Source organism: Argentina silus, assembly GCF_951799395.1.
Source record: "Argentina silus genome assembly, chromosome: 13".
Classification (NCBI taxonomy): domain Eukaryota; kingdom Metazoa; phylum Chordata; class Actinopteri; order Argentiniformes; family Argentinidae; genus Argentina; species Argentina silus.
Window position 1 is genome coordinate 4,824,495 of NC_139667.1, and position 18,844 is coordinate 4,843,338.

Genomic DNA, 18,844 nt, shown 5'->3' on the forward strand with positions numbered 1-18,844 from the left:
ACTGGATTTCACTCTTACTGTCGCTAGACCCTTCCTCCCAATTTTCTTTAAACAGGTCTAGGACACCCCGGGGCTTACGCCCGTAGAGTAATTCAAACGGGGAAAACCCGGTGGAAGCTTGGGGAACTTCCCGCACCGCAAACAACAGGGGATCTAGCCATTTATGCCAATTCCGACTATCCTCGTGGACAAACTTCCGGATCATTGACTTCAAGGTCCGATTGAACCGCTCACAAAGGCCGTCAGTGGCCGGGTGGTAAACACTGGTTCGAATCGCCTTGATGTTCAACAAGCCATACAGTTCCTTGAGGGTGCGTGACATAAAATTAGTGCCCTGATCGGTGAGAATCTCTTTCGGGATTCCCACGCGGGAGATGACTTGAAACAATGCTTGCGCTACACTCTTGGCAGAGATATTGCGCAGAGGTATTGCCTCGGGGTATCGGGTGGCGTAATCTATCAAGACCAACACAAATCGATAACCCTGTGTGCTCCGTTCAAATGGCCCGATAATATCCATCGCAATGCGGTCGAACGGGTTCTCGACCAATGGTAAGGGCCGCAAGGGGGCCCGTGGGATGGCCGGGGGATTTACTAACTGACATTCCCGACAGGATGCGCACCACCTACGCACCTCTGCCCGAATCCCCGGCCAATAAAATCGAGCCATTATACGGTGCAGTGTTTTGTCATACCCTAGATGGCCCGCCATGGGGTTGAAATGAGCCGCCTGGAAGACCATTTCGCGGCGGCTGCGGGGAACCAGCAACTGGGTTACTTCCTCCTGACTATGTGAGTCACGACTTACTCGATATAACCTGTCGCTGATAATCGCAAAATAGGGGTGGGCGCGCACTGTGTCTGGCCGTATCAAAGTACCATCAATTGCTATCACTTGGTCAAAGGCTGATCTGAGGGTCTCGTCACGAGACTGCTCGAGGGGGAAGTCGCCTAGCAGCGGATAGTTCGGCGAGGAAGTCTCGGGGTGAGGCGCCCCCGCCGGCTCCGGCTCCCCGGCAGTGTCGCGAGGCGCCGCCTCGGCACAGAGCACATTACACGCCACACACCTCCCTAGCTGTCGTGCACGCATCCCGGTAGCCCTCTTTACCGCTTGAGGAAACCCCTCCCAATCCACACCTAGAATCAGGGGATGCGTGAGGCGTGGGCTAACCGCCGCCTGTACTCTATGGTTTTTCCCCTCAAAATGAATTTCGATAGCGACCACCGGATATTCGTGAATGTCCCCATGCACACACCTCACCCGCACCCTCGATGCCTTCAACAATGCCCCCGGCCGAACCAGGCGCTCCTGGATCATGGACTGCATGCAGCCCGAATCCAAGAATGCCTGGTGCGTATCATGTTGTATCCTTACCGGAATACGATACGCCGCGCCTGGTCCGGGGGGAGGGCCCGGTATGTCGCCGATGCGGACGACCCGTCCCACGTCCATCGCCCGACACTCGGCCTGCACGTGGCCCGGCCGTCCGCACCGCCAACACACCCCCCCTGTCGCTCGAGGTGCTCCCTGTGGGGCCGGGGTCGGTTCCGGATAGGTGCGCCCCTGCCATCTCGTCCTCGGGGCTGGCGCCGGCCTCTCTCCTTCTGCTCCCCCGGCTCCTCCTGGGCGTTGGCCCCCCCCCCCTTGCCGCGGGGCCGGGGTTGGTCGTTGTGGCCCCCGCGGTGGGAGGGAGAGATGGTCCTCGGCCTGTCCGACGGCGGTCTGGAGGTCCTGGGGGCGGTGGTACTGGACCTTGGGGGGACCTGGTGCCGCTCCGGTCCCCGGCGCCGGCCCGCCGACCCTGGTGAAGTCCTGAAGGAGGGCACTGTCCGTGCTCCTCGCCGCCGTTAGTTCCTCCAGCGTCGTCTGCTGGGTCTGCTGCAGGGCCGTCTGCCGCTCGAGGACAAGCGCTATCCTCGCCATCGCCGCTGCCAACGCCTCCATTCTGCCTTCCCTCTGTGTCCCAGGTTGGGCGCCAATGTAACAAAGTCCGTTGTACACAGAGGCAGACGCAGCGTTACGGTAAGGGAATCTCTCCCGTTTATTCATATAGTTCTGGTAACAATGTCCTTTTGGCTTTCCAGCCTCCTCAATGATAACTCGGCGACTTTGCAGTCGTCTCTTTCTCTCTCTCTCTCGTTCGCCGTTCCCAGCTCACCTCGCCTCTCCACTGGGCAGGTTGCTTAGGATTCAAAAGCTTCTCAAACAGCCTAATTCTCTCTCTCTCTCGTTCGCCGTTCCCAGCTCACCTCGCCTCTCCTGAAATGGCAGAAGCACACACATCTTAAACATTTGCCGGCGAGACTTAATTCGCAGCAGGTGTGCAACAAAAGTCTCGCCGACACAACCCCGGCCACGGTCCTGTAGCTCCCTCTACAGGCCGAACGCTGCATGTCCCCCCACAATATCATTTTATGACGGATGTTTAACTTTTTTATTGAATGAACCTCCCAGTCCCATGTGGTAGAGTACAATTCTCCACTGCTCTCGGGGACAACAATAACTAGCTGATCTGATCTGGTCCAAAAACACTGCTGGTCTAGGTATGACAGCCACATTATTCATCATAACCTCATTAAGATTCTTTAAAAAAAAAAATCTTGAATTAACTTCTTGGAGAGAGTTGAGTCCTTCCTATAAAGGCTGGTCTCACTGAGTCCTGACGAAACTTGTCCCCCACCCCCCCATGCCAGCATGCTTTCTTAATGGGGAAATATCTGATCTAGACGACAGCCTCCATAGAACCAGCGCGTTTAGGCATGTCCCATGGCCCTCTGTGCTTGACGGATGGCTTGGAAAGTAGAATAGCTTCTCCTGTTATTGGAACAAACAGAAGACACTCAATTATTCCATCGCCGTTCCCATCTGAAAGTTCAGTGTTTTTGCACATAGCCTTCTCATTAATGGTTAGGCGATTAGTCTGGAAGATAACTTGCTTGATCGGCAGGGCTTAAGCTATATTTGAACACTATCACGTTTCTGTTATTGTTGAGGTTTCCTGTGAGATGACTATGTGCATTTTGTCACATTGCATTGTCGGGGAGAATAATGTGGCTGTCCTACCTAGACCAGCAGTGTTTCTGGACCAGATCAGATCAGCTCGTTATTGTTGTCCCTGAGAGCAGTGGAGAATTGTACTCTATTACGTTAGAGCAGCCAGAAGTCACTCAAAACGCCAATGAGGACTCACTCCTCTCTTGTGAGGGGTCTGGTGGTTGCCAAGCAACCCATTTTCACCCAAAGCTTAGAATCTCCATGCTGTCTTTGAAAAGTAAAAAGCATTCTCTGGCTCTCTTAACTCTCGTACTCTAGGCCAAAGTGTTGGCTAAATTTAGTCAGCCTTTAAAGTCATGTTTATGAATTCCAACTCTCCTATTCTTGAATGTCATGTCACTGTGGTTTCCAAAACCCTTCTGATTTACTTGGTCTAAATTGAAGCAATGATTACAAAGGGGTTTGATACATGTGAACGTGGTCCGTTAAGTGGAGCAGTGGAACGGTTGAGTATGCTGCAGTCAATATGTTTTATGTGAGTCTTTCTTGAGTTGGCCCGGCACATGCACTTTCTATCTTGGTTGCCTTGCCAACCGTCTGTGTCTCTTCCCTTCCAAACAGCCTTAACCTTTGTGAAGATGTGTGAGATTCCTCTTGTTATTGGGAGCCATTTTGGTTCGCCACCACCAACTGCTTGGCCATACACTGGCAACACAATACTTGCTCTTTATTCTGTAGTAGGCCTAGTAGTCATGTTGGCTAATGGGAAATGTTGTTGTTTTAATCACAGGGAAAAGTATAGATATATGAGATACAGAGGCAGTATCCATCAATATGATGTTTATTTTTTTTATTGATTTGTATTTTCTCTCTCTCTCTCTTGTCTTTCAGGAAAAGAGGAATAGAGGTGGTCCAGGTAAGTTCATAACTCATTTATTCATTTCCTTGAGGTAAAATTAAAAGTGTAGACCTGAGACGGGATCGGTTTCAACATGTATGATTTCAGTCATGTGTAGAGATGATTTGGACATTTTAGCAGGAGTGTTTCATAAGAGAATACTCTGGCACACAGATTACAGGCAGTTCACAGTAAGTATAGATAGTTACAGTGGGAGTTATGTGTGTTTGATTCGAGTTAGTCCCTGTTGTCTGTTGTTTTGTGCCATATTGTCCATATTCCAACCTAAGTCCATCGTCTAGACCCAAATAATCAGTGGGCCTCCGTTATGTGAGGGGTTTGTGAGTCCGCACATGGTTCATATCACAGGGCTGGAGGGAGAGGAAGCACCGGGGAAGAACGAGACTGATGAGCACCCCTGTTTCCCTTTCCCTACCCACCCCCCACCCCCCCACTCATCCATCCAGTAGCCTGTCAGCCAGTGTGGACGTTTAAGCTTCCTTAGGATATGACACAGCCCTGCACGTCCAGCGCCTTCCCCCTTATTCAGCACCAGGAGAGAGGCCCCCCCCCCCCGGTAGGGGGGTGAGGAGGAGTTTATGCTCCCTGCTCCCAGATATTTGAAGGATATTATAGTGTAAATGCCTGGGGGTTGAATCCTGTGCATATTCCCGTCATCCTTTCATAGATGCCTCATGTAGATGCTCCCCGCACCACCAACCATGGGTTTCCTGGGGACTCCTGTGCTCGCTGTCTTATAGTGCAAATGTCTTTTATTCACATCCAGTCTCTACTACTGACAGACAACCGTGCGTGTGCGTGTGCCTGTGTGTGTGCATTGCATGTACGTATGTAAGTATGCAACGCTCACGTGTCAACAATCATGGCTTAATGCCCGAGACCCAGGGTTCTGAATATCTATGCAAGCTGCTCATCAATCAAAAAGCATCTTGAAGAGGAAGGCGAAGGCTATTTGTTGTTTTCTTCCTCTCGTTCTGCAGTTTTCCCCATCTCTCTTTTTCTATGTCGTCTTTTGTGTTGTTTGAAATGCGTTCCTTTTTTTTTTTTTTTTTTTTTTTGAGATATCTCCAGCACACCCAGACGGAAAGATGTCCTGGGAATGGTCCCAAAGTAAGCAGCGCTTTGTTTCTCAGAGAGCACTCAGCCCTCAAGGGAGGCCAGAGGATCCTTACAGCCCCGAGCTAGTGGCACCCACTCCCCTCTCCCAGCCCTCGCCTGCTTACACACACACACACACACACACACACACACACACACACACACACACACACACACACACACAGATCCCCATCACCAGGGCTACCTCTGGCTCTCTGGCCTCTCTCATGCTCAGAGGCACAGCCCATTCTTTCGCATATTTAGCTGTGCTGTCACTGCCAATTGAGAGAGTACAATGCAGACAGACACCTGCAGGTTTTGTTTTTGAGTTTTTGCCAGTGAGAGCTGCCTGGAAGGTGAGCCCAGTGCCAGTCAGTGGCTCCAGTGGCACGGCCGGCTCAGGGGGGAAACAATGGCCGCCATTGTCATGTTCCAGTGTGGTTATGTAAGGCCACATATAAAGCTGTCAACCTCTATTACAATGAGGGAGAGGGATGCTGTGTCTGAGGGACACTGGGGAAGAGAGATATGGAGGGTCATGAAAAGGGGACACCAAACGCAGTGTTTTCTCATATATATATATATATATATTAGAGCTGTACAGATTAATCAAATAGATTAATAAATGTATGCTTTAGTTGACTTAATTTTATTGTTTATATTGTATTTCTTCATATCAGACAATGGACAAGAAGGTAAAGCTGGAGTGGGCGGCATGCATAGTAAACAAGAGTGTTGGAACAAGGACGCTCAGTTCAAGCAATAATCACCCTTTTGTCTTAACCTACGGGAATGGCGATATTCACCTTTGATGGGGAGGTCATCATTTCATGGTTAACTTGCAAAGTACCCTATTACTCCCCCACCCATCGTTCAGGCACCACTTTGGGATTCTTGTCTAGGAATAAACAATATGAATATGCATGTACAACGTAAATACTGCACATACCAGATGAAGGTTATTTGTTGATGATATTGGACACTGCTGTACCCTCATGCTTTTGCACCTTTACGTACTGGCATCAGTGTTTGTTCGTCCACGCGATGGTATCCTCCTCCTGGTCCTTCTGCTCCAATACTTATGACTACAAATGATGTTTGGGTCGGCTCAAACCTCTGAGAGTTAATACGGGCTGGGTCGGTTCTGGGTTAGGTGTTGTGCGAGCGTTACAGCAGGCCTATGTTCATGACAAACAGAATTTTGATGTGTGGCCGGGCCTACGGGTATCCTTGACCTTATTTCCCCATGTCCTCCTAAATAGAGAGATACTTCCAGATTGCCAGGTATAACACGTGACACAACCATTTTCATAATAATAATAATATATGCCATTTAGCTGACGCTTTTATCCAAAGCGACATTTTTCAGTATATATGGTCCCAGCGGGAAGCGAACCCCCAACCTATGCGTTGTTCGCGCCACGCTCTACCAACTGAGCCACAGAGGACCATAAGGGTCTTTAAGAAAATCCCTGACCACCTTAAATGCAAATGCATCGATTAACTCTCTTGTGGAGCACCTATGTGAATACGAAGAAGAGTCTTGAGTCCTGCTGCTCAGCTCAAGGTTAGCCTAAACCTCAACAGACATCCTGTCTGCCTCAGATAGGCTTCAGGATCCCAACCTTCACTTGTGTCCTTGTAGTCTACTAGGCAGTCCTGTTTATAAGAGCTTAATGCTGTTCTCCTATAAATGATAGCTCATTCATGATGGCACTACCTTGCTTTCACCCTGTTTATGGTGATTCTGCATGACAGGCAAACATGGTTAGAGGATAATGTCTTTCAACTTTGAGCAAAGTATATTAGTTATAACCTTTCCTGGGAACTTCTATTCTGCTAGAGGGCCAAACAGACAGTTATTTTTCCTAAGACCTGTAAATCGCTCCTAATTTGTTGAATTAATCAGAGTTCCAGTTTTATACACAAGAACTTCTATGCCCTTAAGTTGAAGTTCAGTAATGTATTTTTGACTTGAGAGGCAAAGATTTAGGACCTCTGGAGGGCATGGCAACGGCTATGACATCATCCTCTGTGAACGGGCCTAAATCGGGAGGCCCTTGGGGAGCTTATTTGATATTTCCATTTCGAGTGTGGGAAAACCTTCAGCAAGCCTGTCAGAGAAAAAAAAAACACAGAAGAAGAGCGGAAAAGCAGGTTTTCTCATTTGAATCTATCTTTGTCTATTATTTTCATTCATATTCATTTGCTTCGAAGTAATTCATCCTTACTCTCTCATTCCCACTTTATTTCTCTCTCTCTCTCTCCCTTCATTCATGCTCATCATCCTCTAAGCGATTTCCACAACCTCATCGATATTGACCCGTTTGCCCTGTGAGCTTGTGAGAGAACAGTCTCCCAGAAGTCCATACATTAGTCTGTCTGCATCAGCCAGCTGATGAGATTAACCCACCAGACTGAAGGGGAAGCCAATGTTCTCCTCGAGCAAGTGGAACCCATCAAGGGAAATAGCGATCGTTTGCGTTGCTGTCCAGGATAAATTATTGAGTTAGGGTTTTATCATATGCTGAGTACTAGGGAATTTAAAGTTAATTTCCGGGTTGTTACTGTATCTCTCCCAGAGATTGATTTTTGTTGAAGCCCCCAGAGATACTACTAACTCCAGAAAGCCCTACTGGTCCTCCCTACTAGTCCATTGGGTTGCTTAAGAAATCTACTATCTAATGGAAGAGCTCTCTGGAGTTTTTATTGCAGCTTTATTCACCGCAGACCTCAGGACTACCTAATAGACTCTACGATCTTTACCCAAACTGATAGCTTTTGTATGACCTATTATGGTCATTAAGACAATAGCTGTGGGGCTATTTGGAAGACTGAAGCTGATAGATTTTACTTATGCAAAGTGCAACCTCAACCCACCCTTGTTTACCAATATGAATCATGCAGCATAATGAGTGAGGCCTCTGGTCTTGTTAATAATGTATGAGCACGGAACATTAACAGGGTTCCATCACCTCAGGGATGATTGGACTTGTGTTTTTCCCGTTCTCTCCTGACCCGTCCCTTTGCAGTGTCTTGTGTGGGGTCACAGTTCCCTATGAGTTCCGTACTCCACTTTTAGGAACCCAAACTCAAGGGTCTGACAGTGACGAGTGAGTCGTTCTCTTTAATCGTCATCCATGACAGACATCCTCATCTGTCCCGCCTGAGCTGACTGGAGCTGACCCCGCCATGTCTCCTTTGTCACCCTAGCCAACCATCAGCCTCCTCCAGTGGGCCTGCGGGAGTTATGTTAGATGTGTAGCGTTGGCGTTGGCGTGTGAGGAGGGAGCAGCAGCCTCTCTCTCTCTCTCTCTCTCTCTCTCAGTAATGAAGCCTCGGACGAGAGAGCTGCACAGTGGTGTCGTCCTCCCTCTCTCTCAGGCTTTCTGGGAGTCAGTGGAGCAGAGGCTCAGCAGCTGTCCTCTTCACTCCGCCCTGGAATTCAGCTCCTCTACACTTCTCGGTAATATATCAAAAGAGTGTGGGAGCTGGACCCCGGTTATGCACTGCCAAAGCAGAGGATCCATGGTGATACCTTGGATGCCTCCTGTGCCTGCCTGTCTTAAAGTGATGCTATGGGATCATTTTGTATAATTTCACACAGACGACGTCATTTCAGTTCCTGATGTACTGCATTCTGCTCATTAAGGTTGTCCTCAGGGGTTGAAGGGGGGAGGCGTAACTACGGATTCTAGACTGTTCTTTTGTCTTCAACAGTTCTGAATGAGCAGAAACGGACCCACAGTGTGGTACGTGTGTGTGTTGATTCCACGTAGCCCAGTGGAACGGACACTCCTATAACAAGGAAAATGAACTTATATTTGCACAAACCATCCAGACCTAAAACAAGAGGTTGAAAAAAAGTGCAGAAATAGTTGCGATATCCCGTAGCTTCTCCCCAAGGACCAGAAGGAGCCAGGCAGTGCTGAGACACGTCTAATTACCCCACGGGCTCCAGGGAGGCTCCGGAGCCTCCCGCTTGCTTAATTAGCTCCCTATTTGCCCTCTAACTCACAAGTTGGCTAGAATCTCATCTTAACGTCTCTCTCCTCCCTCCTCTTCCCATGTCTCCCTGTCTGTGTGAGAGATGTGGCCAAAAGCCTCTTTGGCCTGGGCCTGGACACGCGTGTTCTCTTACACCAGGGTGTCAGGTACTATACAGCATCTTAAATAAATCATTCGTCATGTGTCTGTCTGCACAAGTGTCAGTCTGGGCCTTTTCCCAATGCCCGGAAGGCCTGGTGGACCAACGCCTAAAAATTGGCCTTTTGTTTACCCAATACAAAGATCTTGGAGAAAAAAAAAACCTCAGTGCGTGCAGACCCCACGTTTCTGGTTCGGAGCCACACCTTGCAGCCGTGTGATTCGAGATCACGTAATGACACATACTTTACTCAAAAGTTAAATCCCACAACGGTCAGGTCTGAGTTGTTGTTATTCCAGGCTTATATGTGCTCTATGCAATAGCCCGGGGACGAGATTAGTCTGGGCTATGCTGGAGAGCAAGGGGAGGGCCAGGTGAGACCGCCAGCTGATGCCATTCTGAGTGAGACCGCAATAATGCAATGAGTCAACCAGCGCCCTGATGACAAAAACTCATCAGGCATAGAGAGATGTCTGATCTGCACACTGGCCACAGAGCAACAACCCACTGGACATTTATGCAAGCATCCAGTCCACTCAAAGGTCATTTTTGTAAAAGTCTGAAAGGCCCCAATGCGGATTACATCCACACTGTTTTGTTGATCAAAAACAACTCGCTGGGTATTCCACAGGGAATATTAAAGTTTGTAGTCCCTCAGTAGAACAAGCATGAAAGCTGAAAATATGTTACCCTTGAACTCAGTTCTCCCTGTGGGTATTTTCTGTGATGTGTCTCACTGGCCACGGCCCACACCGGCTCCCTCGGTCCCAGAGGGCCTTCAAAAGACGTCAGTTGCCATTTCTGCTTTTTATCATTGAGCGAAACGTCGGCGACTTCGCACAGACCTCTGCCTGAGCCCCGGATCAAGGTCGAGCCGCGTCCATGATGTGCGTAGAGAGATGGGAGAGGTGTCCTCGTCCTGCCCAGTGTGTTGACCCTGCAGGGGGGGGGGGTTACTGTGGTGGTGAAGGGCCAGGCTGTGGACAGGCCCCTCTCTTGTTATGTAAGCAGGAGATTAAAGGCTACGCCTCAGTGGTGCACAGCCAAATCCTCCTCCCGCCCCCGCCCCCGCCCCCGCTCCACAGACCTACAGTCAGAGACTGAGGCAGGGAAAGGGGCTGCAGGGCGCTAACCCTTAGCCTAGCGTGTCCTCACCCTCACCTCAGCCCTGGGTCATTTCCCCCTGTCATTGTGTTTCTACTCCTCAGCGGGTGTTCTGTGATCTGCGTGTTTACCTGTGCGTCGCACGCGTTTGATATGCCATTTCTCACTCCGTTCTCTGCATTACAATGAGCCTGGCCTCGGATTTCTACCTCCGCCAGCCTCCACTGTTGTGCGTGCACACATACCCCTACGACATCTTTGTCTGTTTGTTTCAGCTACAGACTGTGTGCCGAGTAGTGGTATGACAGTTGGACACGCTGACTCACCGGAGGCATTTTACAATGTTTTTCAAACCTTGTAAAAGCTGAAGGTCTCTTCAGGCAAGTCACTACAGGCCAGGGGAGGGGAATGGAATGGGACATGGCAAGAGTTTGACGATAAGGCTCAGGGACTGACTGCTTGTGTGTGTGTGTGTGTGTGCGTGTGTGTGCGTGTGTGTGCGTGTGTGTGCGCGTGTGTGTGTGTGTGTGTGTGTGTGTGCGTGTGTGTGCGTGTGTGTGCGTGTGCGTGTGCGTGTGCGTGTGTGTGTGCGTGTGCGTGTGCGTGTGCGTGTGCGTGTGCGTGTGCGTGTGCGTGTGCGTGTGTGGGAGGGGGTTAAATGATGCACAAATAATGAGTTCCTGAGGGGAATGCCTTTGTAAAAGGTACACCCTGTGTGATGGGGTATGCTTGCGTGTGTGTCCTCTGTAGAAAGGTCAGGGCCTAACCCTAACCCATCCTCTGTAGAAAGGTCAGGGCCTAACCCTAACCCATCCTCTGTAGAAAGATCAGTGCCTAACCCTAACCCATCCTCTGTAGAAAGATCAGTGCCTAACCCTAACCCATCTTCTGTAGAAAGGTCAGGGCTTAACCCTAACCCATCCTCTGTAGAAAGATCAGTGCCTAACCCTAACCCATCTTCTGTAGAAAGGTCAGGGCCTAACCCTAACCCATCCTCTGTAGAAAGGTCAGGGCTTAACCCTAACCCATCCTCTGTAGAAAGATCAGTGCCTAACCCTAACCCATCCTCTGTAGAAAGATCAGTGCTTAACCCTAACCCATCCTCTGTAGAAAGATCAGTGCCTAACCCTAACCCATCCTCTGTAGAAAGGTCTGTCCATTGTTTCGTCTGAGATTCAAGTTAATCCCTCACATAAAGGACAACCAATGGAAGGGTATTTTTAGAACATGTAGCAAAATATTGACTACAGTTCGAGCCACTGACACAAAGTTAGACATTTTATAATCCTGAACCAAACATAGATAAAGGACATTGGTCGATTCGCTACAATACAGCTTCAGCTCTGTTAACAGTAAGGCCGTACTTGGGCAAAACCAAGGGAAGGCTAATGAGTCATCTATCCAACACGTCTCTCAGAATGATTAACTAGCCTGGCTGTGCCGATCCCTAAGCTCTGCCCTCTGGGCAGCACTGTGCAGCAGGCTGGTGTTGAGCAGCTTTACACTTCTCTTATGACTCGAGTCAACAGTGAGCTCACCTCTGACCCAGACTACTGTATGTCATTGAGGTGTGTCTACAGTTGCCTCACACACAGAGCAGCACAAAGGACTCTGGTGAACCAATGAGGTTTGAAACTAGTATAACATACAGGACAGAAAATAACTGTTTCAGCCCTAAGCACCTGGAGAAGTTCCTTTGGATGTGCACTTATTGTGTCAAAAGCACCTTATGACACTGTACCAGTTTGATTATAGTTCATTACACCTGTAAAAGTCTTTAAAAAAAACAAACATGGATTCATATAATTAGTTTTAAATTGATTTGCATGTGTTAATTTGTGTGTTATTGTTGTATGAGCCATCCGTGCTCTGTGCTAGTTAATGAAAGGAAGAAAAGCCGTGCTTGCTCTAGTTATCAGACACACAGAGTTTTCTGCTGATTTTGTGTGTCTCAAAATAGCCTTTCACGATCAGTGGGTCATTCTTCAATTAAGAAATACATGGATGCTCTGCTGGAGACTAGCCTACTGGAGGCTACTCACACTCATGTGCATGCACACGCACACGCACACACCCTCACACTCACACTCACATACACCCATACACAGACCTACACACACAGAAGGTTGCACAGGCGCATAGACATTGTGACAAAAGAGGCTTAGAAATGTACGGTCGAAAGCCCACAAATCCTGAGATGGTGAGAATCAGAACACACAATGCATACACTGACACACACAAATGCACATACACACACTGATACACACACTGGAGCCCTCCTTCCCTCTCACACCACAGTGGATCCATTCAGCCTGGACCACAATAGAAGCCCCTTGTGATTTGGACACAGCATGTACCCCAGCTGAAGAGTGGCCATTGTGCCCCAACGCTCCTCTCCTACTCCCAAAGTCCCAGTCTGGGGCGGGCGTGTGCGTGTGCGTGTGTGCGTGTGCGTGTGCGTGTGCGTGTGCGTGTGTGTGTGTGTGTGTGTGTGTGTGTGTGTGTGTGTGCGTGCCCATGTGTGTGCCTGTGCGCGTGCGTGGAGGGGGGTTGGGGGGGGGGGGAGAGAATGCTGACCCACATAATTCCCACAGTGGCTGCACAATACCAGCTCTGACAGACAGTAGAGTTGACCAACTGTACCCGCGTGGTCACAGCATCCAAAGTTACTATTCATCTCTGGACTACATCCCTTCGGCTGCAGGCAGGCTTCGTCAGCTATCTGTACAGGAAGGGGAAAACGTTGCTGTGTCAGCTTGTGTGGCGAAGTTAAAACTCCTGCATACAAGATGGAAACGTTTCAGTGTGGCCTTAGCCCCAGTAGAGACAGTGGTGGTGTGTGGCGGCTATGATGGTGGCGGTACCTGTCTTTGGGAATGTTGCCTGCCTATTTGACCTCTCAACCCCTGACCCTCTCCCCTCTGCCCCCAGCTGGACCTCAGCCAGCCGCTGGAGGAGCAGGGTCCCCTGGACGTCATTATCCACAAGCTGACCGACCTGATCCTGGAGGCTGACCAGAACGACACCCAGTCTGTCCTGCTGGTGCAGAGAGTCCAGGTGAGCCACACACACACACACACACACACACAGAGACACACACACAGAGACACACACACACACACACACACACACAGAGAGACACACACACACACACACACACACAGAGACACACACACACACACACACACACACACAGAGACACACACACACACACAGAGAGAGAGAGACACACACACACACACACAGAGAGGTCGACCACCACATCATTGTTCAGTAGCATTACTCACTTCCAGGGATGATGACTTGCCAGTTTTTATTTCCTTGCTGCAGTTGAGGAGGTTCTTTTTCTCTTTGACTCTAACTGGGTGTTATTAGAGGGGGAAGTGGTCATGTATTTCTGTATCTCACAGGAACAGCGAGTGTGGTGTGCCGTAATTTTGTCAGTCACATCATAGCAGGAACAGCCCAATTGAGTGTGTGTGTGCGTGTGCGTGCATGTGTGTATGTATAGATCTGGCTGTGCCTGAGAAGGTGTGAGATGTCTCCTTTCACGCCCACCCCACTGCTATTTCCCTCTTTCTCATCCCCCACTCCCCTTCACACTCCCCCCTTCTCTCTCTCTCTCTCTCTCTCTCTCTCTCTCCGGTGACTCAGAGGGCTCTGCAGAGTCACATCGTCACGGCATCCTGCTGCTGACTGCTCATTTAGAAAGGAGGGGGATGTGCAAAAGCCAAAGGCACAATAATTAACCAAACAAAAACGAAACGTTTCTCCTCCAATTTGTATCCATCAACATTGATATTCACATCCTGCACAGAACCCTCAGTTCATTTCATCTCCATTCGTGAGGACATGGATGGATGATCAGTAGAACCGGCCTCAGATCCAACCCTTTGTAATGATGTCTGGTAAATCTTTGGCTGAAGATGACGATAGTTGAAAGAGACAACTACAGAGACTGTTCAGTCTCTCTGACTCAGAATATCCCCAACTTGCTGTTCATGGGCTGCTTTATTGCTAACACAAATGTCACACAGCACCATGACAACGGACAGTGTTCCCAGCAGCAGGCATATTTCCTCCCAGTCAGATTAGAGTTGAACTTTGACCCCCCCACTGATCGCCACACGTAACACAACACAACACAGTCAGTCATTCAGTGTCATGGAAACAAACAGCATTTATGATCATAACTGTCACTACATCCTGTTGATTTAGTTTAGGGTTTGAGTCCACAGTTTATTATTGCACAAACATTACAGGGTTTTCCGACATCCCGTTGACCATGGGGGGGTGGGTAATGTATGCTTGGGGCACTTGGAAGGGAAAATGCCACAACAACGGCCTTAATGTGCAACTCCCAGAGCAAGAACTTGTTTTTGTAGGCCTTTATACCATCAAATACTTGGGACTATGTATAAATACAATTCATATTTTCCTACAATCCTACTCTTGGCCCTTTCCAACATTTAGGTGTAAACATCTGTCTTCATTGCTTCCAAGCCCTTGCTGCCAGTGGCCCGACTCCCTAAACAGGAATCAACTTTCTGTCCGTCTTTTTCTCAACACATGAAAGGCAGTAAAGTGACGGCCCAGATACAGTGTCTGTTCTCCTAAACCACCGGAACATTAGTTTGGGTTTATTTCTTGACGGCAGCGTGTTTCTCTGTTATATAACCGCACGGCTGTTTTGATCAGCTCTGGCAGGAGTCTACTCTCAGCAGATGGATGGTCATTCTCAAGGAAAGAAGTGTGTGTGTGTGTGTGTGTGTGTGTGTGTGTGTGTGTGTGTGTGTGTGTGTGTGTGTGTGTGTGTGTGTGTGTGTGTGTGTGTGTGTGTGTGTGTGTGTGTGTGTGTGTGGCGTTTTTGTGCCTGTGTCGGGACATCAGGTCCGTCTTAATGCATACGTGTATGAAATGTTGAGTTGTTGTGTTTTAATGGGCTGCGGAGGGGCATGCTGTTTGCATATTGTGTGGGCCCGTGCATCTGCCAATGTTTGTGTCTCGGAGAGTAAATGACAAGAGAGGATGAGATGAGATGAGATGCTGGCAGAGGGAGAGACTGGGAAGAGAGATGAAAATGGAGAGAGTGGGAGATGGAGAAGAGGGAGAGGAGGATGGCAAGAGGAGAGGAGGATGTAGAGCGATGGGGGTGTGGTTATATAAGGCCGCAAACCGGGTGATGTAACCAAGCCAGGCCTGCAAGCATGCATGCATCACACACACACACACACACACACAGAAAATACGCACATACACACCAATACACACACACAGAAAATACACAAATACACACCAACACACACGGAAAATACACAAAGAGGACATGAGGAAGCTTAAAGGAGACTAAAATGACAACAGACCACCCATGTTCATGAGTCTGCAGAGTGTTGTATTGTGGGTACCCGTTTTTAAGCTTTCACACGTGTGCTCTCTCCTAATCTTGTGTCTGTGTCCTCATTTCAGGACTACATCGATGCCCACCCTGAGACCATCGTTCTGGACCCCCTCCCGGCCATCAGGACCCTGCTGGACCGCTGCAAGTCCTACCAGCTCATCCACAGGATAGAGGACTGTATGCAAGGTACCTCACACCTACCAACACGCCAGTATCTCATATGGAGCTTCTGTCTATCTATCTATCTGTCTGTCTGTCTGTCTATCTATCTAGATATCTCATTTAGCTGACGCTTTTATCCAAAGTGACTTACATTGCAGTGAGTGAGTCCGTTTTTTTCAGTATATATGGTCCTAGCGGGAATCGAACCCACAACCTAATTGTTGTTAGCGCCATGCTCTACCAACTGAGCTACAGAGGACCACAATCATCCCCACTGTCAGTCCTACTGAACACCACGCATGATCCCTGAGAAGTCTGACTGACTGACTGACTGACTGACTGACTGACTGACTGGTTGACTGACTGGTTGGTTGATAGATGTAACAGTTACCTCAGAGAAGGCGCGAGGGGATGTGGCCGAGGCGTTTTGGTGATTTCTTAGCCTCTCACTCAGACTCTCACTTAGCTCTGCGCCGGTAGCTGATGGATGTTATTTTGTGCTTCCTGTTTTTGTTTTATGCATGAAATGGAGCATAATATCGTCATTCTATTCCTCCCAGTTTTGACAACACCGTTCCCTCATCTTCCCGCCTGTGAACCCTGTGTGAACCTGGCGCCTGCCTTTGCCAGAGCGTACAGTGTTTCCCCCGTGATGATGAGCTAAAGCCTCATCAGTCAGAGAGGCCCGTCACCCACAAGGCCAGCATCACCTTATCTCCGAGAGGGGGGCCTGCTTCTGTCACAGGAACCATATGCTCACCACCGTGGCCATTTTGTCTTGGCCCAGACCAGAGCAGTGGGGGTGACAGGACATTAACAACAGGAGTGCGTTCCCTACTGTAAACACACCTGGGACCTATCTGCTCCTCATTGATGGAGAATTATGGCAGGGGACATAAATCTGGAAACATTACTGTGTGTGTGTGTATGTGTGTGCGTGCATACATAATACTCATTTCTCTGAGTGCGTGTGTGTGCGTGCGCGCTCGTGTGTGTGTGTGTGTATGATGCTGTGCAACAACATGATATGTGGCTTTGCAGTGTCGTGACCGTGGAATGGATCGGGGACGTCTCAGTGTGAAGTGGCGTCAGCGCCTTAAAATAGAACCCAGAAAATGGGCTTTTTGTCCAAACAGACATGGTTACATAATGAATCTGTAAGCTGTCTGAGTTGAGCAGAGGCTCTGTCCCCTTGGTGCGTGTGTGCGTGTGCGTGTGCGTGTGCGTGTGTGTGTGCGTGTGTGTGTGTGTGTGTGTGTGTGTGTGTGTGCATATGGAGGTGGGGAGGGCAGTACTCATCAGACGAGGCTGGGTAGGACTTGCTTTAGGGATATGGTGCATCATATTCAGATCCTTGTTATTAAGTGACTGGGTCTCCACTGTTTTGAGTGCAAGTGGGTCCTTTTTCAGATACAGTCTATTCTGCATTGCTGCTCTGGGAGGGTGGATTCAGAGGTTGAAATGTAAGCTCTCATAATCCTAGATCACATCACCATGACAAAAAAAAAAGCTGTTTGTGATCTAGGATTAAGGTTTAAGTTTCTTCAGTCAACAACAGGGGCTGGTGTTGGTAGGAAGTGAGAATGTGGAGGGGCACTGGACTGGGAAGGGGGTAAGAGTCATAGAGAGTCATAGAGAATGGTGGAGAGTCATAGAGAATGGTGGAGAGAGTCATAGAGAATGGTGGAGAGTCATAGAGAATGGTGGAGAGTCATAGAGAGTGGTGGAGAGAGTCATGGAGAGTCATAGAGAATGGTGGAGAGTCATAGAGAGTGGTGGAGAGAGTCATAGAGAGTGGTGGAGAATGGTAGAGAGTCATAGAGTCATAGAGAGTGGTGGAGAATGGTAGAGAGTCATAGAGAGTGGTGGAGAATGGTAGAGAGTCATAGAGAGTCATAGAGAGTGGTGGAGAATGGTAGAGAGTCATAGAGAGTGGTGGAGAATGGTAGAGAGTCATAGAGAGTGGTGGAGAATGGTAGAGAGTCATAGAGAGTCATAGAGAGTGGTGGAAAGAGTGGAAAGTCCAGAGCGCACTCCCTGGCACGGCCATTTCCTCCTCCTTATCAGTAGAGTCCATGGAGCCCCAGCGCTGCACTGTGCTTGCTGCCAAGGCAACCGAGTACCAAAGGCCATGGAGAGCCAGCTGAGTGGCTCAGAATAGTACTCAATGGGAGGAAGCTGCGCGCGTGCGTGCATGTGCGTGTGAGGGTGCGTGTGTGACGTCCCAATATCTTTTTATATATTTTTGCTCAGTCCATAACTAAGCTTTTAACTAAATTGTTGTACCTATGTTAAACCTTTGTTGTGGTTTGAACACCTCAGTCATCTGACAGATCACGGCTTTGGGGTGGAATGACTTCTCCTTCCCTTCTGTCATCGCCTCCGCTCTCCGGACTGTTTGTGATGTGATGTAGTTCTGCAGACGGGGGTTTGTCTCTAATAGGTAATTCCTCCTTGTCACCAGCATGTGATTCATAGTTCCGCTCATCGACTTTCCAAAGTGTTGTCTAGCTGGGTTTTATGATTGCCTCCTGAAACAGAGCAGGGTGGTTGTTTACGTAAGATGGTGGAATCCGCTGGTTTCTGTTTATAAGTAAGCGTAGATATTTCTGTGTGTTTTCAAAGATAGCAACGGTCGTCAAGATCTACAAAGTAAAGCTTCTTATTCTGGGTCTCTTCATCATAGTTTTCCTTTTCCACTTCAAAAGAAAGGGACACTCTTAAATAAAGAGATTCATCTGTGGAATCCCAAACAGCCTGTGGAGTTATTTGTTTAACTGGATTATGTGGAGTGCTTTTAATATGTGGGAAGTATTTTGGTGTCCAAATAAATCCAAGTCTTAGTTGTGTGGTTCAAACACGACCAACAATAACAACTGTCCTGCTGATGGAAGTGATCAATATTTAAACAAAAGCACAGCATATTTATCAAAAAAAAAACAGCCAGGAACTGCTGAAGACTATGTAGACACATCCAGGACCAAAATCAAGTAAAGAACAGTAAGCAATTAGTTCAATACA

The 18,844-nt window shown here is 48.7% G+C and overlaps 1 protein-coding gene across 2 annotated transcripts in view; it reads left to right on the top strand.

The window, feature by feature from the left end:
* Positions 1-18,844, top strand: part of itpk1b (inositol-tetrakisphosphate 1-kinase b) — a 38,115-nt gene that overhangs the window by 7,123 nt on the left and 12,148 nt on the right. For both annotated transcript variants that reach the window (XM_083683891.1, XM_083683892.1), the window contains exons 3-5: positions 3,887-3,911; positions 13,195-13,320; positions 15,730-15,847. In XM_083683891.1, the coding sequence (XP_083540017.1) occupies positions 3,887-3,911; positions 13,195-13,320; positions 15,730-15,847 (269 nt within the window). The remainder of the gene's footprint in view (positions 1-3,886; positions 3,912-13,194; positions 13,321-15,729; positions 15,848-18,844) is intronic.